The following is an 18,354-nucleotide window of genomic DNA, read 5'->3' on the forward strand; positions in this document are numbered from 1 at the left end:
AAATCAAACATTGGTTTTACTCAGGATGAAGCCCAATTTCTAGCAATACACTAATTTTCACTCCTCCAGTTTTCACACTTGAGATCAGAATGTCCATTCAGGTACAAACAGAAGAATGAAAACTCATTCTCAACAATTCTGATTCAGGTCTGAAAATGAGATTTGTGATTGTTCCATTTTTGATGGTTGATCTCTCTTCATTGAATCTTGCACATCCTGACCCCAGTTTCCTAATGCCCATGCCAAGTACTGTATACGCCATATATTTCGCAAGTCTAAATTTTCGCGAATTGGGACTTCCTGACAATTTCGCAAGTGGTTAAATTCACAATCGTGGAGTCCTGTACTAAACGGAGAAATGTATACGCATACGTCACATTATATCATCATTAGAGTCAATATTTTCGCAAGTTTTTAATTTCGCCAATAGCAGCTGTCTCGCAAAATTCTCAAAAATAATAATCTCGTGAAATATTTGGCGTATACAGTAACTCCAAGATTCTTCTTTCCAAAGGATTTTGCCCTTTTTTCAGGGGAGGAGCAGAGAGAATGAATGTGAGTGGTGCTATTCTTGTATTGACCAGTTTTTTCCTTGAACTTACATTATGTACTTAATACATGCACCAAAAAACCTACAGAACAATGAGGTGCACATATCTTTGTCAAAAGGTGATTACAATTGATCAATCGCTACATCATATTTGAGTGTATTCCCCAAAACATACAAAATTGCTTCAGAGTATAAAGGGATTGTACAGTACTGGCTGAGGTGGGGATTCATGTTTTGAATATTCTTAAGTAAGATAATGAAAAGCCTCTTATGAAATATGAAAGATCATGTAATTTTAAGAAGGAATCAACATTTATTTGATGAAAATTGGTTTTCAAATGGCCGAGATATCCCAAAAAGTGCTAATAATAAAAGGCGACATGCCACAACTTTATTAGGATCTTTTTGTTTCACCTTGTTTTTGGATATCTCAGCCATTTCAAAACCGATTTTCATCGAATAAACTTTAGGACTGCATGCTCTTTGACATCTCATAGAGTGATTTCTGAATATCTCGCAAAACGTTAAAAGCTAAATCCTCACCTCGACCAGAACTGTACACACCCTTTAAAGAAATGTGATTCAACTGAACAGTTCTACCGATGCTATTTTCTTTTTGCTTTTATAGCTTTATCTTTTTTCTTCGTTGCACTTGAACCTCCTCCAAAGAAACTTGTGGCCATCTCGGAAAGGTCAGGCAGATCTTGTTTCTGGGACATCAGGTTCATATTTTGCATTTCCTGTACAAATATACAAAGAAAAAATTTACACATCAATACAGTCTTTAACAAGCAAATAAAGATTTTGAAATGTATGTGATATATTCACAAACTCATGCACATTCTCAACACTAGCAAGAAATCTCTCAAACAGCATATCTGTAGAAAGTTGATGAACTTTAACACGTTGTGGACAAGTCCCGAGTATACTCGGGCAAGTGTCAATGGGAAATTCATGTGTCTATGGGAAATGCGTGTTGTAGCAAAATCAGCCCGTCCTCGATGGGTTAACGTTTCATTAGAGAGGCTTGCCACCATTGTACTGTGCAAGCTCATTGAATGTCCAGAAGGGCTTGGGAAATCAAAAAGGCCACTACCCTAACCCCACTCTATGTTGTTTGCCAATATGGTCGACAGGAATCCTCAGTGAATAGGATGCCTAATCCCCGTATTAAATTCCTATTGTGTCACCATGGTGTTCCTGTTGGGTTAAGGCACACAGCTATACCTGAGTGGGCTTGCTGTCTTTACAACTCTTGGTAGGTCAAGTTTGGAAAGACTATTGAATGCTGATGAAAAAGTCTGGCTAAACGAGGCTGATAAAGGACTAGGCACTATTACAACAATGTCAAGATTCTCTGAGGTTTTCAAACACAACCATCTATCTTTATGGCCGAAGAGAGGGGCTCTGTGGATTCCACTCAGTGAAGAAACACCACACAATGCTTCTCATTAGACAGATTTACAATACAGCAATGTGTAATTTTGAACACTATGTTCTTGACTAAACTGTTCAGTGTGTCATCAGATGGCTTGATAAGGTGAAAGTTTATATGCATGCAGACTAACATTGTAGATCAAAAGCTACCATAGTGATGACAACAGGCTGGTTCAGAGTTCCTCTTTGAGCATGAGCACAAAAAGGTCATTTGTACCAACTGGCATGATAATTTTTAAATTCAATGAGATAAGCCTAATTTGTGATAATCATTCATGAAATCCTTATAAATGGTGCTTGCCAGCACATACACCTATTAACAGCAAAGCATGGTATTTGGTAATATTAATTTTAAATTAAGTCTGTTCAAACAGTGTACATTCAATGCACAGCAATGAAATGGATGCTATCCCGAGTGTTAAATGCAGGCCATGCTGATCATCTGGTCTACACAAGTTTCTTTTTTTTTTTTGAATGAGAATTCCATAAATTGTGATGTTGTTGGGTGGGGGACTTATGCATTATGTCGCTTTGAGAACGAGTTAAAAGCCTAAGCAACTGAGAAAAAAGAAAGGTCATTTATAAAAATACCAATGCGCACATGAGCTACCTCTGAACCGACTTATTTTGGAGATCCACTAACTATTGGTTAAAACATCAACTATGCTACTAAAAAAAACCAACCTCACCCACACTTAAATTGTGTACTAATTTCAAAACTTATTTCCCTCTGTCCATCCTGTCCATCCCTGTTTTTGTCCCATACACTTGATATCTCCCATTTTCATAACAGCTGGCTACCAAACTACAGTATTGGTGGGAAGCAACTGAAACTTGTCACATTTAACTTCTTCAAATCCTTCTTTACTATACTAAATACGAACCCAAATCTCCCCTCTTTTGGTTATTTCTGTTTCCAGATAATATCCACCTCAGCTGACAAGGGTAATCAACCCTTATCCTACCGCAAATTCTATCCCTTTGAGCTGTTCCATTTAATATCCTCCTTCCTTTCTTTCTGTTTGTTTGTTTTTTTCATACTACCAGTATTATTCAAATCCATTCTTACCCATTCTCAGTACCACTTCCTTTAAGTATAACCAATCTCTACACATTCTTATTACCACTGGCTCTACACATCCAAGCCAATTCATAAAACCAGCAGCTGCACAATTCCCAATCTGCTTTTTCTTTTCTTTCTTTTTTTTTGTACATAAACAGCATTCTGTCTTTCATGCTTTCATCAATGCTTATCACTGTTTGTAGTTTTTTTCTTTTGTTCCCAGAATACTGGCTTACACCACTGTCATATGATGCAACAATTTCAGATATTTGTGCCTCATTAGTCCTTGGGGGGAAAAAAAGGGGGGGAATTTTTTTTCATCAGGTTTGTTACGGTACATGTACGTGGAGGTTCCCAACTCAACATGACTGTTCTTCAATCATCTCCCTTAAATTCATTTAAACATTATCACCACTAAGAATCATAAATACATTATTGCAGGAATGGACCACTGTACTGTGGTTTCCTCAAATGAAGCCTTGACATACACTGTACCATGTGCTGATCACAGTTGCTTCTCAGTGTACTATATACACTGGAAGTTTTTCCTGCTTAGTTTCATAAACAAGATATGAACTTATATCAATTTATCTATATGAATACATCAATCCATACTGAGGAAGGGAAGAGTGGTTTAAACTCACCTTCTGTAATTCAGGATCCTGTGTGTTGACTAATTTTGGCAAGACAACGATGAATAACACCGGTAACACCATCATGATAACCTGCCAATAAAGAAAAAGAAAGTATGAAGGAAACATTCTGATATTACTGACATCAAACAATGGACATTTGAATCAGCTCTGTAAATATGATGCATGTGAGACTTGAGAAGGCATGAGAATAATATGGGACACTTAGTCCAAGGACCCATAAAGGGATCGTACAGTTCTGGTTGAGACCCAATTTCAGGTTTCTAACATTTTTAGGTGAGATAATGAGAAATCTCTTATGAAATATGAAAAAGCATGTAATTCTATGAGGAATTCAACATTTATTTGATAAAAATTGGTTTTGAAATGGCTGAGATATCCAAAAAAAGAGCGATTCTAATAAAGTGTGGGACCCACACTTTGTAACGATCGCTTTGTTTTACTTTGTTTTTGGATGTTTCAGTTATTCCAAACCCGATTTTCATCAAATAAACTTTGAATTCCTCTTAAAATGGTATGCTCTGTGCTATATCATAAGTGTTTTCTTGGTATCTCGCAAAAATTTAAAAGTCCAATTCTCATCTCCACCAATACTGTACTAGTCCTTTAAAGAGTTCTGGGACCCATTTCATAAAAAGTTGATATGATATTAACTCTTGCTGGAATGTCAATTGTCATGGTAACAACAAGAATCTAGCTTCCTGATTGGCTGTTACTATTGGAAGTTGCCATTCCAGCAAGAGTTGCTATCCTAACATTTTTGTATGAAATGGAGCCCTGATATCACAACACCACAACCAAGTCTTCTGGAAAAAAAGAAAATCCATGTCCAACATGTTACATGTAAAAATTCAATGTTTGGGTCAGTTTTAATAAAATGAATACAACCAAGCAGAAAGAATGGCCTACTATAAAGCAAGAAATTTTTGCAGCATGAAAGTTTTTCACAAATTGCCACTGGCATTCAGTGCATATACACTAACATTGTAGTGTAGACAAGAACTTTAGCATGAATCTTAATTGCGCTAATCTTGGCTCTCTTGTGAAATTCACAAGTCAAAATGCACACGAAAATTTTGGGTTTTACAGTGCATTTTCCCAAAATCCCACAAAAAAGCAGGCCTTCAAAGTGTTAATGTTGTCTCAAAACAAAAAACAAAAAATGGTATACCAAACAACCCTCTATTCAAATTATATTGTAGTTGTCATGGCAATGGCCTCACACTGCAGAATTTATGACTTTATGAGTAGAATTCCTTTTCCCTCCTAACATGAGAAAAGTTAAAAGACACAAATTATACACTAGCATACTAATTACTGGTCATAAGCTACAGTACTGTATCTAGACAAGAAGCAAGGGGATTCCAAGATATTAGCAAAAAAACAAACAAACAAACAAACAAAAAATACACCCTTTCTCTCATACATACCATAATGATATTTGATATTATTAAAGAACTCCTGTACTTGATGTATGTTGTACTTGATAGAGGGTGATGACTTTCACTAGTAATCTAAGCTATAAAACAGAGATATACAGGAAGAGTGGAAGCCACATCAAAAAATCATGTGCAAGTGTACTGTACTATCACTTAGAGGAAAAAAACAATGTGACGACCTGAATGTTCAGTACATCATCAAAGAGGGTGTCCTACACAGCCGGCAGCTGTTTATTGTTATGATTTTGCAGAGCCTTGACTTTCTGTAGACTAGATCACTGCCAACTCACCATTGGATTTTTCAAGACATCAACCACTCGGAACTCCTCCCTCTTCTGAAAGTATCCCGCAAGACCTTTGGTTCTGACCCTAAGAGGGTAGGCAACTTGAATCACCGACTTGCTGTCCACGTTGTTCACTTTCCTCGCCCGAATCTTCCCCCTTGCCGAAATGTCGATTCTGGTGGATTCAAACATGTACTTCGGATGGGTGATCTCCAGGACGTAGGACCCAGTGGGGATGTCGTTGACTTCAAAGGTGCCATCAGATCTGGTTCATCAAAAGTACAGATAGGACAGAAAATTTTGAATGGTCAAAAAGAGTCTTTCTCAATGAAATAACATTCTGCAACAATAAAACAATGAATCTGCATTTAATCTATTTCACGTAGAGTGAGCTTTTACATCCCCCATGTTTATTTTGTACACCATTTAAACACAAGGTATTGCATTGGTTAAGGATTCCATCGGACTTTGGTCTATACTTTTGATTTGTGAAAACTTCAACAGAATAATTTGAAATTGAGTATTCAAGCATCAAGCCAGGGTAAGCCGAGACATTGAAGTTCAAACACAAGTTGGACAGAGCTCTAGCATTTATTGTGATGTCATCATGAGTGGTTGTGTGCTGGTATCATCTCCATGAGTTTGCAATTGAGACATGATCCCTTCTATTGTAGTGAAGCTACAATATTGTAGGTATACACATTAGAGTGAAAGGTCCATATTTTACGTTTGAGTACAGACTAGCTAGCAGCATAGAAGAGCAGAAGCTTGTAGATGGGATTACAGTTTACAGAATTATATATCTGCCCATCCATCTCCAGTTAACTTCATGGGGTATAATATCTGTCATGAAGTGAGCAAGAGGAGAAGCTTGTTTGTTTGCATACAATCTCCACTGGCTGCATAGAGCTGTATCTATCAGCGAATCCACTTCAAGATCAATGTCAATTTTAGTATATCAAGACTCTGAATAATGCTGCCCTATGATACATACATGTACATGTAGATGCGACATCATGATACAATATGTCCTAACAAGAAATCTTTGGCCTACAGGTAAGGACTTATCAACTCCTCATCATTCCATGAACACCATCAAATACGTACTACAGGCACTTGGGCTACTGCATGTATGTAATTCTCCACCCTGGCTCCAATACTATGGAACTCTCTCCACATCTGCCATGACAATTCCGTCAACTCTTTCAAAAATCCTTAAATCCTAAAAACCTACAATTCTTTCACAATGAAATTTATCATATTACACATGTTTGTTCTGAATATTATAATCTGTTGTGATGTCATTGTTAATGTTCAAAATCACAGACAGTTACAGGTACTCAAGTATCATAGTTAAGTATTAAATAGCTGTATCTATTCATATGTGCCTGAGTGAAGTTTTCATTCGATGTATATTTCCATCTCAATGCACTTTACAATGATCGCTATAAAGTACATTGAGATGGTATGCGCTATACAACATGCACATTGTTAAAGCTCATTTATCATTATGTACATTTTGTATAAGAGAGCACTTGGATATTCCCATACTGGACACAAGACACAACATTGCTGTAGGAAAAAAAGAAATAAAAGCAGCTAAAACTTCAACAAACAATCATGGTACAAATAACAAAGTTCTAATACGCATTGCTTTTTGATATCGCACAGGTGTAATCATATGTACTATTTTGCTAATTGTGCATACATACACCTGGAATGGAACTTGCTGCCATTGCTACAGGTTGAATACCACCAGGGAGGGGAGTACATTGAAATAGAGAACAAAGAAATACAGAACACACACACACACACACACACACACACACACACACACACATTTACATAGTTGGAGTTAATCTTCAGGCCAAATCAGCAATGTCAAATCAGCAAAGCTTTAGCCTCTTCTGTAAACTACAGGCCTGTGAAAAAGACAATCTCTTTTGTCGAAGTTTGTTGAGCAGCTGCCCTCTCTACCATGCAGGGATTAGGGAGTAGAACTTGGCCGAGCCTTAACTGCCTTTTGGCTTTGTGTAAACCTATCTCTCAGTCTAATGAATCGAAGCATGGATGATGGAGCCTTGCTCTTTCCTTACTATTGGGCATTTGCTTTGCGCAAGCTCGGTCATGTGATGCAAATTGGAGGGAAAAGTTGAGGCAGTCACTTCACTAGTTTTGATAGACAAATACATCACTCTTCAGCAGGCAGACAGACCAGAGGCAAAACCCCAAGACCTTGTAGAGATGCCTCCAGCTAAAGTAGAGCAGGCATTCACCCCATTTGACAAGATGAATCTCTCAACCACAGAGCAAGCCCTGCCCTGCACTAGTTTGTAAGTACCAGCAGCAGACTCTTCCAAAATATTTTACTTTCAATCTTTTAATAGTTCTACTGTGGACTGAAGAACAAACAGCACCATCTGGTAAGAAAACTTTCCTTTTCATGATTATAAGCAAGCCACCCTAATTCCACCAAAGTTCATGACAGTACAGATGCCAGCGCCATCCAAAATTCGATAGCCAGCTGTGTGGTCAAAAATCATATATTGCCACAGGTCGAACCTTGGTGTGGGTTTTTCTTTAGTCCATTCAATACTGTGACAGACACACAGCCCAGTCCACTTACAGTTACAGCGTCTGGTCGGGCTAACCTGATACTAGCTCTACAACTCCCTTTTCTTTCTTTATTTTTATTTTTTACAAATGCAACATTGAACTTGGTTAGACATAACGTTATACCATTCAGTAAATTGAATTTACATGTGTATTTCCTGGAACTCTTGCCACTTTAACGAATTGGTGGAAACTGTTTCGACATAGGACTAACAGGCCGCTAGAGAGTCTAGAGAGCATACGTTGACTGTTAAACAATTTTAAATTTTATTTTATGTTACACTTAATATCAAGTTCTTGTACATCTTCTCTACGATAATATAGCATTGGAATCTACTCTAAGTCAAAGGACTAACGTTAGGATTTTGGATAGAGCTTATTAATGTTAGAGGTCTATTTACCCAAATCATTTAGACACTCACTTCACAAACCCAATGAACTGGCCACCGTCAACGAGCACTTGAATTGACGGGAGCCACTCTGCCGGTTTCACGCCTGGAACAGACACTTTCCCTTCAATCTTGAATGTTTCCATTTGTTTCTCCTCTTCGGCATCTTGAGCTTGTACATAACACAAACAGCTACTGAATATGACAAAGAAAATCCACTTCAAGTTCGACATTGCTCGCCAGTTTTCTGGAATCTTTCGTAGTCCTTCTGTGAGTGAGGGCTCTGTGTAAGAAGTCGAGTGTGGGGTATACAACCATATGAATGACCCGTAACCTTTTCGTGTATGTACGTGTACAACACTCGCGATGTGCATGTGCTGTGTCGGCTTTGGCGAGCAGTTGAGCTGCGCTGCGTTGTGTGTGTAGGGCTTGGGCAATTCGACCCTAGAATAATTTGACCGTAGATAGATCGGACCCTTATCGCTGAACGATGCTCACTCGTAGGCCGCGCCGCGCGTTATGAGGTTATTGTGTATGTTCGCTTCTAAGTTGGCTCAAATTCTCGAACTGGCAGGAAATCCCTCTCCTCTAGTCCTACCTAGTAGCAAGCGACCTGTACATGACATATTTTTACTCCCGGGGTTAGTAAATAAGATGTTTTCGATCGAGTATACATGCGGAACTGGACCGTGGAATAGGGAAGCACTTGTGCAAGCCTCTGTCTGTGTGCATATAATGCATAGATCTTCAACGCGTGGATGCCCAGATCCAACCCCGCAGTGTCCCGCTTGATCAGCTGCAGGGAGGCGGAGCTCCCTGGACTCCCTTGATGGCTGATATCCTTGAATCAGTATAATAGACACTAACCCAGCTAGCGTAAATTTAATGCTCAAATGGCTGCACCATCGTTAATTTACAAGTCGGGGGCGAGAGCCGCAGTTCCAGCCGTCATATCTCTCGGTACCGTATGTTCCTCACGTTTCAAAAGGGTGTCTGTTGTGAAGTGATGATATCTAAGTCTTAGAGGATTCTAATATTCTTATTGAGGCATTAAGAGGGTACATTAGGCTGCGTTCACCTAGAAGTATTCGGTATTCGCTATTCGGTATTCGGGCACCGAATACACCATCACCGCACCGTCAACTCACCATCCCATGCAGTGAGGATTTCTTCCTCCTAACGTTACATCCCAGCAAATCTTATTAAAGGACAAGTTCACCTTTATAAACATAAGGATTGAGAGAATGTAGCAATATTAGTAGAACACATCATTGAAAGTTTGAGGAAAATCAGACAATCCGTTCAAAAGTTATGAATTTTTAAAATTTTTGTGCAGCAACCGCTGGATGAGAAGACTACTGCAGTGTATGAATAACTTGCGTACAACAATATAAGGAAAATATAAAGAGAATTTCACAAAATTCCATCTTTTGAAAAAAGTACACATTCCCCTGACTCGTTACCGACAAATGTTATGGGCAATATTATTCCCCCTGCCTTTAGAAAGAGGCAAGTCAAGAGCTCTTTTATTATGCGAAAAAAGTGAAAATATGTTAAATTTTCTTTTACATTTTCTTTATACTGTTGTACGCATATGACTCACAAGCTGTAGTAGTCTCCTCATCCAGCGGTTCCAACACAAAACTTTTAAAAATTTATAACTTTTGCATCGATTGTCCAATTTTCCTCAAACTTTCACTGATGTGTTCTACTAATATTGTTGCATTCTCTCAATCCTTATGTTTATGAAGGTGAACTTGTCCTTTAAAAATTTCTAAACTGCATCAGAATGTCAGTCTACATGCTTATTTTTGCTAAAGGGCAAATCCAGACCAAAAGCGTCATTATTTCATAAACGAGAGACGGTATACGCTGCAAGAAAATCGAACAAGCTCGATTCCCACTTTGCTATACTTTTCGCAGCTGTTCGTACTTTCGAATAGTGCCCTCCTATATGTGAACCGCTGTGAGGAAATCCTATCGTTCGATTCAAGCTATTCGCGTGCCCTCGGAAAACGAGCCCGAATACCCGAATAGTATACTTCTATGTGAACGCAGCCTTACCCAGTTTACACAATCGTCTGATTGTGAATTGTGCTTGTATATTGAAAGATGAAATTTGTTTCAGTCTAGGAACCTAATGCAGTTTCTATTCATAATAATAGTTTCTATTTGTAAAGGCCAGCACAAGATCTGTGTTGATCGACCGACAGATTGAAATAGAAAAAGTTCATCTGTCTGGAGGGCGAGGGGTTTTGTGACTTTTTTAACCATCATGTTTCTCATGAATGGAGGATGTTTCAGTCAATGAATTCTCTCAAGCTGGATGTAGTTTCCGACTTTCTGTGGAACATAGCCCCGATGATAAAAAATGCAGAGATTACAGACTTGACTTTCAGTCAAATGAATAGACTGAATGATCAGTCCGAGTCTGTATTTATCACTGGGGATATGTCCCGCCAAGGATCGAGGTTTGAGAGATGGAGTAATAACAGTCTCATTCCCTTTCATCCCATGTTTCATGCCGCCACTCGGAAATATTTGAAGTATGTGCTAAACTGGCGCTGCTTCACAGATGGGAAGACAATTGATTCACGTGACATTGCATCATGACTCGTCACTCTCAAAGGAAGATATGTCTTTTCGATGATGGTAATTGCTTTTCGCCATCCCTTCTTAGAAAACAAGCGGCACATTGATAGTACAGGCTAGGGCATGTGCGAATTAAAATTGTACAAAAATTGATGAAATGAAAATCAAAGTTAATTGTTTTTACATGACTTTACACTAATCTAACATATAAATCAATGAATAAAGAACTATACTCGAAACTTATACCATATCAGTTTCATTTGTCGGAAGCGATCGGAAAGATGGTAAAATCAGCTTTGTAGTGAGAGCAGAGTTTCAAATATTTTCACAACATACAGCTCAGGTTTATACTTTTGCACATTATCTTGGACGGGCTTTACTTTTTGTTTCATATGCTTTTAGAAATAGCATAAAGAGAACATTCATTCTATTTGACAAATAAACGAGCGGACACAAGACGAATATATGTTAAGAGTTTAAAATGAATCTTCAGATTGCTCAAAAAGACGGCGGCATGGAACCCTAATCATCAAGGCACAAGTGCACCTGTGGAATTCTTTTGTGCATCAATAGAAAAATGGCAGCTGTTTGAATAATTACAGCCAGTTGGAACTCCATCTCTTAAACCTCCTTGGTCCCGCAGAGACTACGCTTGGCTTCACAGCATCCACATTATCTAGACATGTAATTTAGATCTTTAATACCAGTATAGTGCTCTCCCATGATGATATGAACACAGTTGTAACAAAATTCTGGTTACAACAAATGAAAAATTCAGACTGGAACATGATCCACTCTTTGTATTTGTATTGTTTATTTCTTTGGTTATAACAAAATTTTGATGTAATGAAAGAAAATTGCTGGTCCTACAAATGTATTTAGAGAATTGTCAGAGTAAACTAGAATGTTATTACACTCCTCTTGAACAGATGGATTTTTCAGTCTAAAAATGTAAGATTTGAAAAAGTCCTTTTCATATTGATCAGTAAATCACCCTGTTTGCAGCAGGGTGTCTATTTCTGGCAGGGGCACTTTCATTCATCAGTAAAACAGCTAGCCCAACCAGATGCCGTGTGAAATGCACATTCAGCAGTGACAGAGCTGTACGTGTACATGTATGTACCGTACCCCACCGGTAGTTATAAACGGGCATTAATGAACAGAGCTACCAAGTCTCACGCATTCTGCGTGAGACTCAAGCATTTAGGGGCCATCTCACGATCTCACGCATGACACCCATTTTTCTCACGCATCAGGCGAAGTCTGCAACTTGGGGCCTATGATAATGAGCATAGCTCAAAAGATTGAAGTGATAGTCGCAAATGAAGGTATATTTCCCTTTTGTCTTATAGTCACTTAAGTATGCACCTGATCACACCATTAAGAGCTAAAAATTGAAAAAGCTCCCTACCGTGGGACTCGGGGCCACAGGGGGGAAAAAACCCCTCCCAACACCCTCGCTCGCGCGCTCATTCGCATGCCACGATGCCGAGTCATGAAAATCTCACTCATAAAATTTTTTTGAACTAGGCATCCCTGAATGAATATCATGTGTGCTTATTAGTCCCACTTGAACACAAGCAAGATCAGTTACTTGCAAGTGTTATGGGAAGTGACACCTGTATGATAGAGTACCCATCAGTGAATGAGATGGGCCCTGCTGCAAATAGGCACCCTGTACAAGGTCTGCCGCAAATAGGGTTGTTTACGAACTCTAAATTTGTAACTGATTTTACTTCAGTTGAAACTGTGATTTGTGTAGTCATTCCACACATTCGTGTGTGACCAAGCATGGTTTGTGAATTGCTCGATATTGATAATCGTGGTCACACAGTGGGTTACCAAGCTATTTATGATTTGACTTTATGGCAATGCTGGTGATAAACATTGTTTAAACTTTTAAAAAAAAAAGAGTAAAACATGCATTATTCAGGAAATTGGATAATCTGAACCAGGTTTTCCTCGATCAAACAAACAAAGGCTTACCCAGCCATAAAAATGATAGGGAATAACCAAAAAAAAAAAAAAAAAAAATTGCGGGGGGGGGGGGGGGGGGAGGGGGGTGTTTTATTGCATTGCAGTACAGTTGAGTTGATCTGCTGTTGGTGATGTCTTTTTCAAGATATGCATCTTTTTCTAAATTTTCCTTCAGTAAAACAATGTGGGTGCCACAAGAAACTGAGGGTGAACCGAACATTTGTGCCTGTCAAGGCAGTGTACTTCCTACTCTGGTCAGGTAAGAGTATAAGAGTATCTCAATAAGTCATAATATGTGTCAACATTTCCTTGTTTCTATTTGTTTGTTTTTTATTTGTGTATATGTCTGAGCACTGTCTTTGTTTGATTTGTTATGTTTTGATTGTTTTTGTTTTGTTATTTTTGTTTGTTTGTTTGTTTGTTTTTTCTTGCTTATCTTGTAGGTCATAATACAAGTCTGTCATTCAGTTACTGGAAAAGACTTCCGTGTGTCCCCTCACTGATTTTGCTATAATTCATACGGGTACCACTCCACACTACCCTACTCATGTTGCCTTATGCTTGGATGCATGCATGCGCACACACACATTTGACAAATGGCGAGGACAGCATGCATCTCCGCATTATTAGCTAACAAGGATAGGGTAGAGTAGAGAATTCTGTGAAAGTGGAAATTTTCGTAATGCTGAAATTTTTGCGCATTTCGCACAACCAGAAACTAGCTCGAAAATAAAAGCATGCGAATATTTTTTCTTGCCATATGTTCCTGTACCTGGTACTTGGTGTCTTGATTCCCTGGAATTAAAACTATGTGAAACTCTTCTCACCCAGCCAAGCGTGAAAAATTAATCGCGCAAAAATATCCACTTTTACAGTATGACAAAATAGGGAAATAAGGATGTCTTTTCCAGTGTTGGAACAACCAAAATTATCCCATTGGTAAGAAGTAATCTACCCAACAGAGCTCAAGCCTAGGTATTGGTTCTTCATCTGCACAAATTAAACACCTTCAGGGGGCATTTCATCAAGCATCTTGGAACATATTTGTTCGTTTGTTTTTGACAAATTTTCTCTCGGCCAATCAGATGCAAGGATTTCAGTAGCTTAAACAATTTGTCAGAAATACCGGTACTAACGAAATGGTTGACAAAATCCTCCAGGTTACTCTACCCCGGTACCAGTACTACCACTCATAAAATTTGTTGTCCAAATCCCAATGCATTGTGAAATATATGTTATATATAATGTGTTGACTAGATGTCTTGTTTTGTCTTGCAGGGATGGTGAGCCTTCTGCCATTCTTGCCCGTCTACCTCTCCTACGTGGGGTTGAATCCACTCCAGGTTGGGGTCGTCAAGGGCCTGGAACCCTTTGTGGGCTTGTTCGCATCCCCCATCGGTGGCAGCCTGGCAGACAAGTACAGCAAGCACAGGCTGATCTTGCTGTGCAGTATAATCGGGACCGGCCTTGTGTACGGGAGTGGAGTGTTCGTGCCGCTCCTAAACCATGGAAACAGCACTGTTCCGTGGTCCAACATCACAAACAATATAGGTATGGAGTGGATCCCTCCTCATACCACCAAAAACGGTGACAGTCATGGTGAATTCACGCTTACAACTCACGCTGTGTGTGCAATTCTGAATAACAATGACTCGCATCAACAGGTTTGTTTGCTCTCTTGTAAGGCATGTGATGAAAGTCCCAGCCTTGCAACACAATCTCTGCTCTCTTACACTGGGTGCAAGTCGCTTACCAGAAAGCAACAAGCAGGGCTCATTCGCAATAGCTCTAATACCACATGCTGTTATGTTGATGAGGTTGCATTGTGTCCCAGAGATGAACAGCAGTTTTCGGCCACATTGGCCTCCAAAGGACTTTGTCTGCATATAGACACTATACCCTCTTTGCCAGCCTTGTGCAATAACCATTCTTTAGCTCACAAATTTTTTACACTACAAATTACAAGACAACAAATGCCTTTGAAAACAACTTCAGAAAAAACGCCGACACCAGTGACGACTCCACAGCCTCCATCAGGGGTCAGCAGCGACAAGAACGTGCAAACGTTTGCAATAATGCTTGCCATCATCGTCATTGGTCAATTCATCTCCAACCCGTCCTTTCCACTCCTTGATGCGGCGACCATGGCGATGATCAAGGAGGCAAACGATAAAGGAGAGCAGGTCGAATACGGACATCAGCGACTCTGGGGAGGCGTCGCATGGGGTGTGTTCGCTCCACTTTCTGGCGTAATGATCGATGCCTACGCATCGGTGTACCCAGATTCGTTCAACAGATACCTTCCCGCATTTATCGTTTTTGTCGTAGTGGTACTTCTGACGGTCATACCAGCCATGAGGATGAAGTTTCCTGACCATCGTCCCCCGGAGTCGCTCACCAGAAACCTTGGAAGTTTGCTCAGAAAGGCAAAGGTGCTGGTGTTCCTGTATGTCATGTTCATTTCGGGGGTTTGTGTTGGAGTCATCAGCACCTATCAGTTCCTATTCCTGGCTGAGTTGTCGGGGACGCACACTGTCATGGGCCTAACGCTGACCTTCACCTGCATGTCGGAAGTCCCCTTCATGTTTTTTGCCCGCCAGATCATCGAGAAGTTGAGCCATCGAGGGGTGTTTGTCTTGACGTTGTTCTGCTATGTCATCCGATTTGTGGCATACTCTTTCCTCCAGAACCCGTGGCTAATCCTACCAGTAGAGCTGCTGCATGGCATTACATATGGAGCCCTATGGCCAGCATGTACATCATACATTGCCTTGATCACTCCGCACAACACAAGAACAACTATGCAGTCTGTGGCGTATGGCATAAAGTGTGGACTAGGTAAGTGTTTTTTCGTCTCCTTTTGTCGTGTAACTTTCAGCATTGATCAAATGACTGCGCAATATTCGTTTATTGGTTTGTGCATGTGTGAAATTTTAATGCTGGAGTCAAATTCAAAGTGTATTCTAGAAGTGTACACATACACATTAGAAATGTGCAGTTTGGTGCAGTTTGGTAACTGCAAAAATGCAAAATATTACTTAGAGGGGTTTGCTAAAAGTATGACGGTCTATTGAAAGAACATACACAATTGTGGTTGCTCAGATGTAATTTTCTATAATCGATAATAACTCTGGCCACAGCAGTACTCGCCAATCTTCCATACTGGAGTGAATTGCATGGAGCTTGTTAGAAAAAAAAAAAACCCTAAGGAACGTTTGATTGTCACCTTGAGTTCTACCTACTAACAATAGGGAGCTTTAGATTTTGACGCGCGGACGTTTGAGCCGACGCTTGCGCTGGCATTCTCCTCTCCCTGCGTCGTGTGGAAAAGTAGCTTTAGATTACGCTGGGATGCAACGTATAAAAAATAAAATCGCGCCCCCATATGATCAGTACATGAAGAAGCTCTCTACGTCGCAAACTGTGCGGACGTGAAAATAGCCCAGTTCGCGTAGTAAACAACTCGGGCGACGCAAGCTAAAAATAGATTGACTTTACGCGCGCTACTGCGCAAGCTCAGACCATGTTTTTTTCCTTTGAACGTCCGCGCGTCTAAAATCTAAAGCTCCCTAATGCTGAGCCAAGAGGGCTATTGTGGAATAAAAGTTCTGCACTTCAATTGATATTATTCTACACTTTTAACCTCAAAATCCACTGAAACAACTCATCCTGGCAAATCACATCGGCTGGGTGAGTGTTTTGGTAGACCCTTTTGAAGTCTTGTGAGCAAATTCCACGAGATGGAAGATGTATGTCGAGCAACTCTTGAGGAATAGGTTTTGGCTTTAATAAGTTTGACCCAAACATACTTGTAATGTGGGAACAATTGCATAGGTGTTAAAGGGCTCTTTTTGTTTTCTCCTATTATTCCTCCTTTCCTTTCTTCCTTTCTACTTCCTTAAATCTCAAACTCTGTCTTCAGGAGAGGGTCTAGGATCCCTAGTGGGAGGTGTTGTCTACCACCTGTTTGGAGCCAGGAACCTCTTCAGGGGCTGTGCCGTCCTGTGTGCTGCGACAGCCCTCTTCTACTGGCCGACAAGCATCTACCTGGACTGGCGGGATTCCAGGAGGGGCAACATCCAGTATGCAGTGATGTAATGGACTCCCCACTCCAGTTGGGAATGGTATAATGGTAGTTATAAATTCATCACCCATCTCACCTACCAGTAGAATGTGCCTTGATTTGAAAATACTTGCCGATTTGTCAGTTGGACTGATAGACAATCACACACAACTTTTGGTTTGCTCAATGTATATTTGTATCTGTGTAGATACCTCCCAAACATTTTTTACTGCCTATTGCCAACTGCCACCTTGCAGGTGAATATGTATAACAGGGTTTTACAAAGATTACCGGGTACTTGTATTCATGGATAGGTATGTGATTTTAATCCTGCACAATGATTTCACTCCAGTTTGGAATAGTATACTGGTAGTTATAAGTTCCTCACCCATCTCAACAATCAGAAGAATGTGTGTGTGTGTGTGTGTGTGTGTTTCTAAAATGCACAATGATTTGTCACTTACACTGACAGACAATCTCACACGACTTTTTGTGTGTATATACCCGTGGTATATATTTGTATCTGTATATAGATATACGCACAATAATCCTAATTTACAGATATTTTTTTCTGTAGTGAAGGAAATGCTATTCCTTCCATTAGTACTGTCCATGAATGGGAGGAGCTCATACATGTACTTACCACTGGATACCTGCCAGGCATTTTGTACTACCTAGTGGCCAACTTGTAGGTGAATATACAATGCATAACAGGGTTTTACTAAGATTTACCATGTACTCAAATTCCTGGATGGGTATGTGAATGTTAATCTTGCACAAAGATTTCAGGGTGTTTTTGTTTTTGTTTTGTATTATTTTATTTTGTGTCATAACAGTGTTCACAGTCCTAGAGACTAATTGTGTGAACAGAAGCAAATATAGATTGCTTATGGAGAGAGTAGAAAATGCTTTGATCATTGGTTCACAGTGGCTTGAGTAGAAAATGAAGAATGATTGGTTCCAGTGAATGTATGGATCTTTGGATCTTTGGCATTTCTATAGAGTTTTGCCTCAAAACGTGTACAGGATAGATAGCAAGGGATGTGCAGTTGATGATCTATTTCCCTGATCAAAATTGTCTTGAAGTGACCTGTTTGTAGGCTTCAGGGACCCGAGGTTGGCAGGTACACCTGCCTGGTCTAAATTAATAAGAAGTCTAAATCTAGATCTATCCACTGTCTGTATAGTCATAAAGAAACTTTTCTAAACAGTGGACAGTGAGCTCTTCTCACTAAGGCGGTTGCAGATGTCCTTCAGAGGTTCTCCGATATCCAGTCTGAGTCTTTTGACTTCC

The 18,354-nt window shown here is 39.7% G+C and overlaps 2 protein-coding genes across 2 annotated transcripts; one reads left to right on the forward strand and one right to left on the reverse strand.

The window, feature by feature from the left end:
• Positions 1 to 472: 472 nt before the first annotated feature.
• LOC139718263 (endoplasmic reticulum membrane protein complex subunit 7-like) lies at positions 473 to 8,687 on the reverse strand. Its single transcript, XM_071629745.1, has 4 exons — positions 8,462 to 8,687; positions 5,433 to 5,691; positions 3,695 to 3,775; positions 473 to 1,290 (listed from the first exon to the last, which is right to left on the reverse strand). The coding sequence occupies exons 1-4, from the start codon at positions 8,659 to 8,661 to the stop codon at positions 1,156 to 1,158; spliced, it is 675 nt and encodes a 224-aa protein (XP_071485846.1). The 5' UTR covers positions 8,662 to 8,687; the 3' UTR covers positions 473 to 1,155.
• Positions 8,688 to 9,195: 508 nt separating this feature from the next.
• On the forward strand, positions 9,196 to 17,328 carry LOC139718282 (major facilitator superfamily domain-containing protein 6-like). Its single transcript, XM_071629766.1, has 4 exons — positions 9,196 to 9,388; positions 13,173 to 13,256; positions 14,276 to 15,835; positions 16,920 to 17,328. Exons 1-4 carry the CDS (start codon positions 9,322 to 9,324, stop codon positions 17,093 to 17,095), a joined length of 1,887 nt encoding a protein of 628 aa, XP_071485867.1. The 5' UTR covers positions 9,196 to 9,321; the 3' UTR covers positions 17,096 to 17,328.
• The last annotated feature ends 1,026 nt before the right edge of the window (positions 17,329 to 18,354 follow it).

This window comes from Diadema antillarum, unplaced genomic scaffold, assembly GCF_040938485.1.
Source record: "Diadema antillarum isolate AM-2024a unplaced genomic scaffold, OU_Dant_1.0 scf00000092, whole genome shotgun sequence".
NCBI classification, from domain to species: Eukaryota; Metazoa; Echinodermata; class Echinoidea; order Diadematoida; family Diadematidae; genus Diadema; species Diadema antillarum.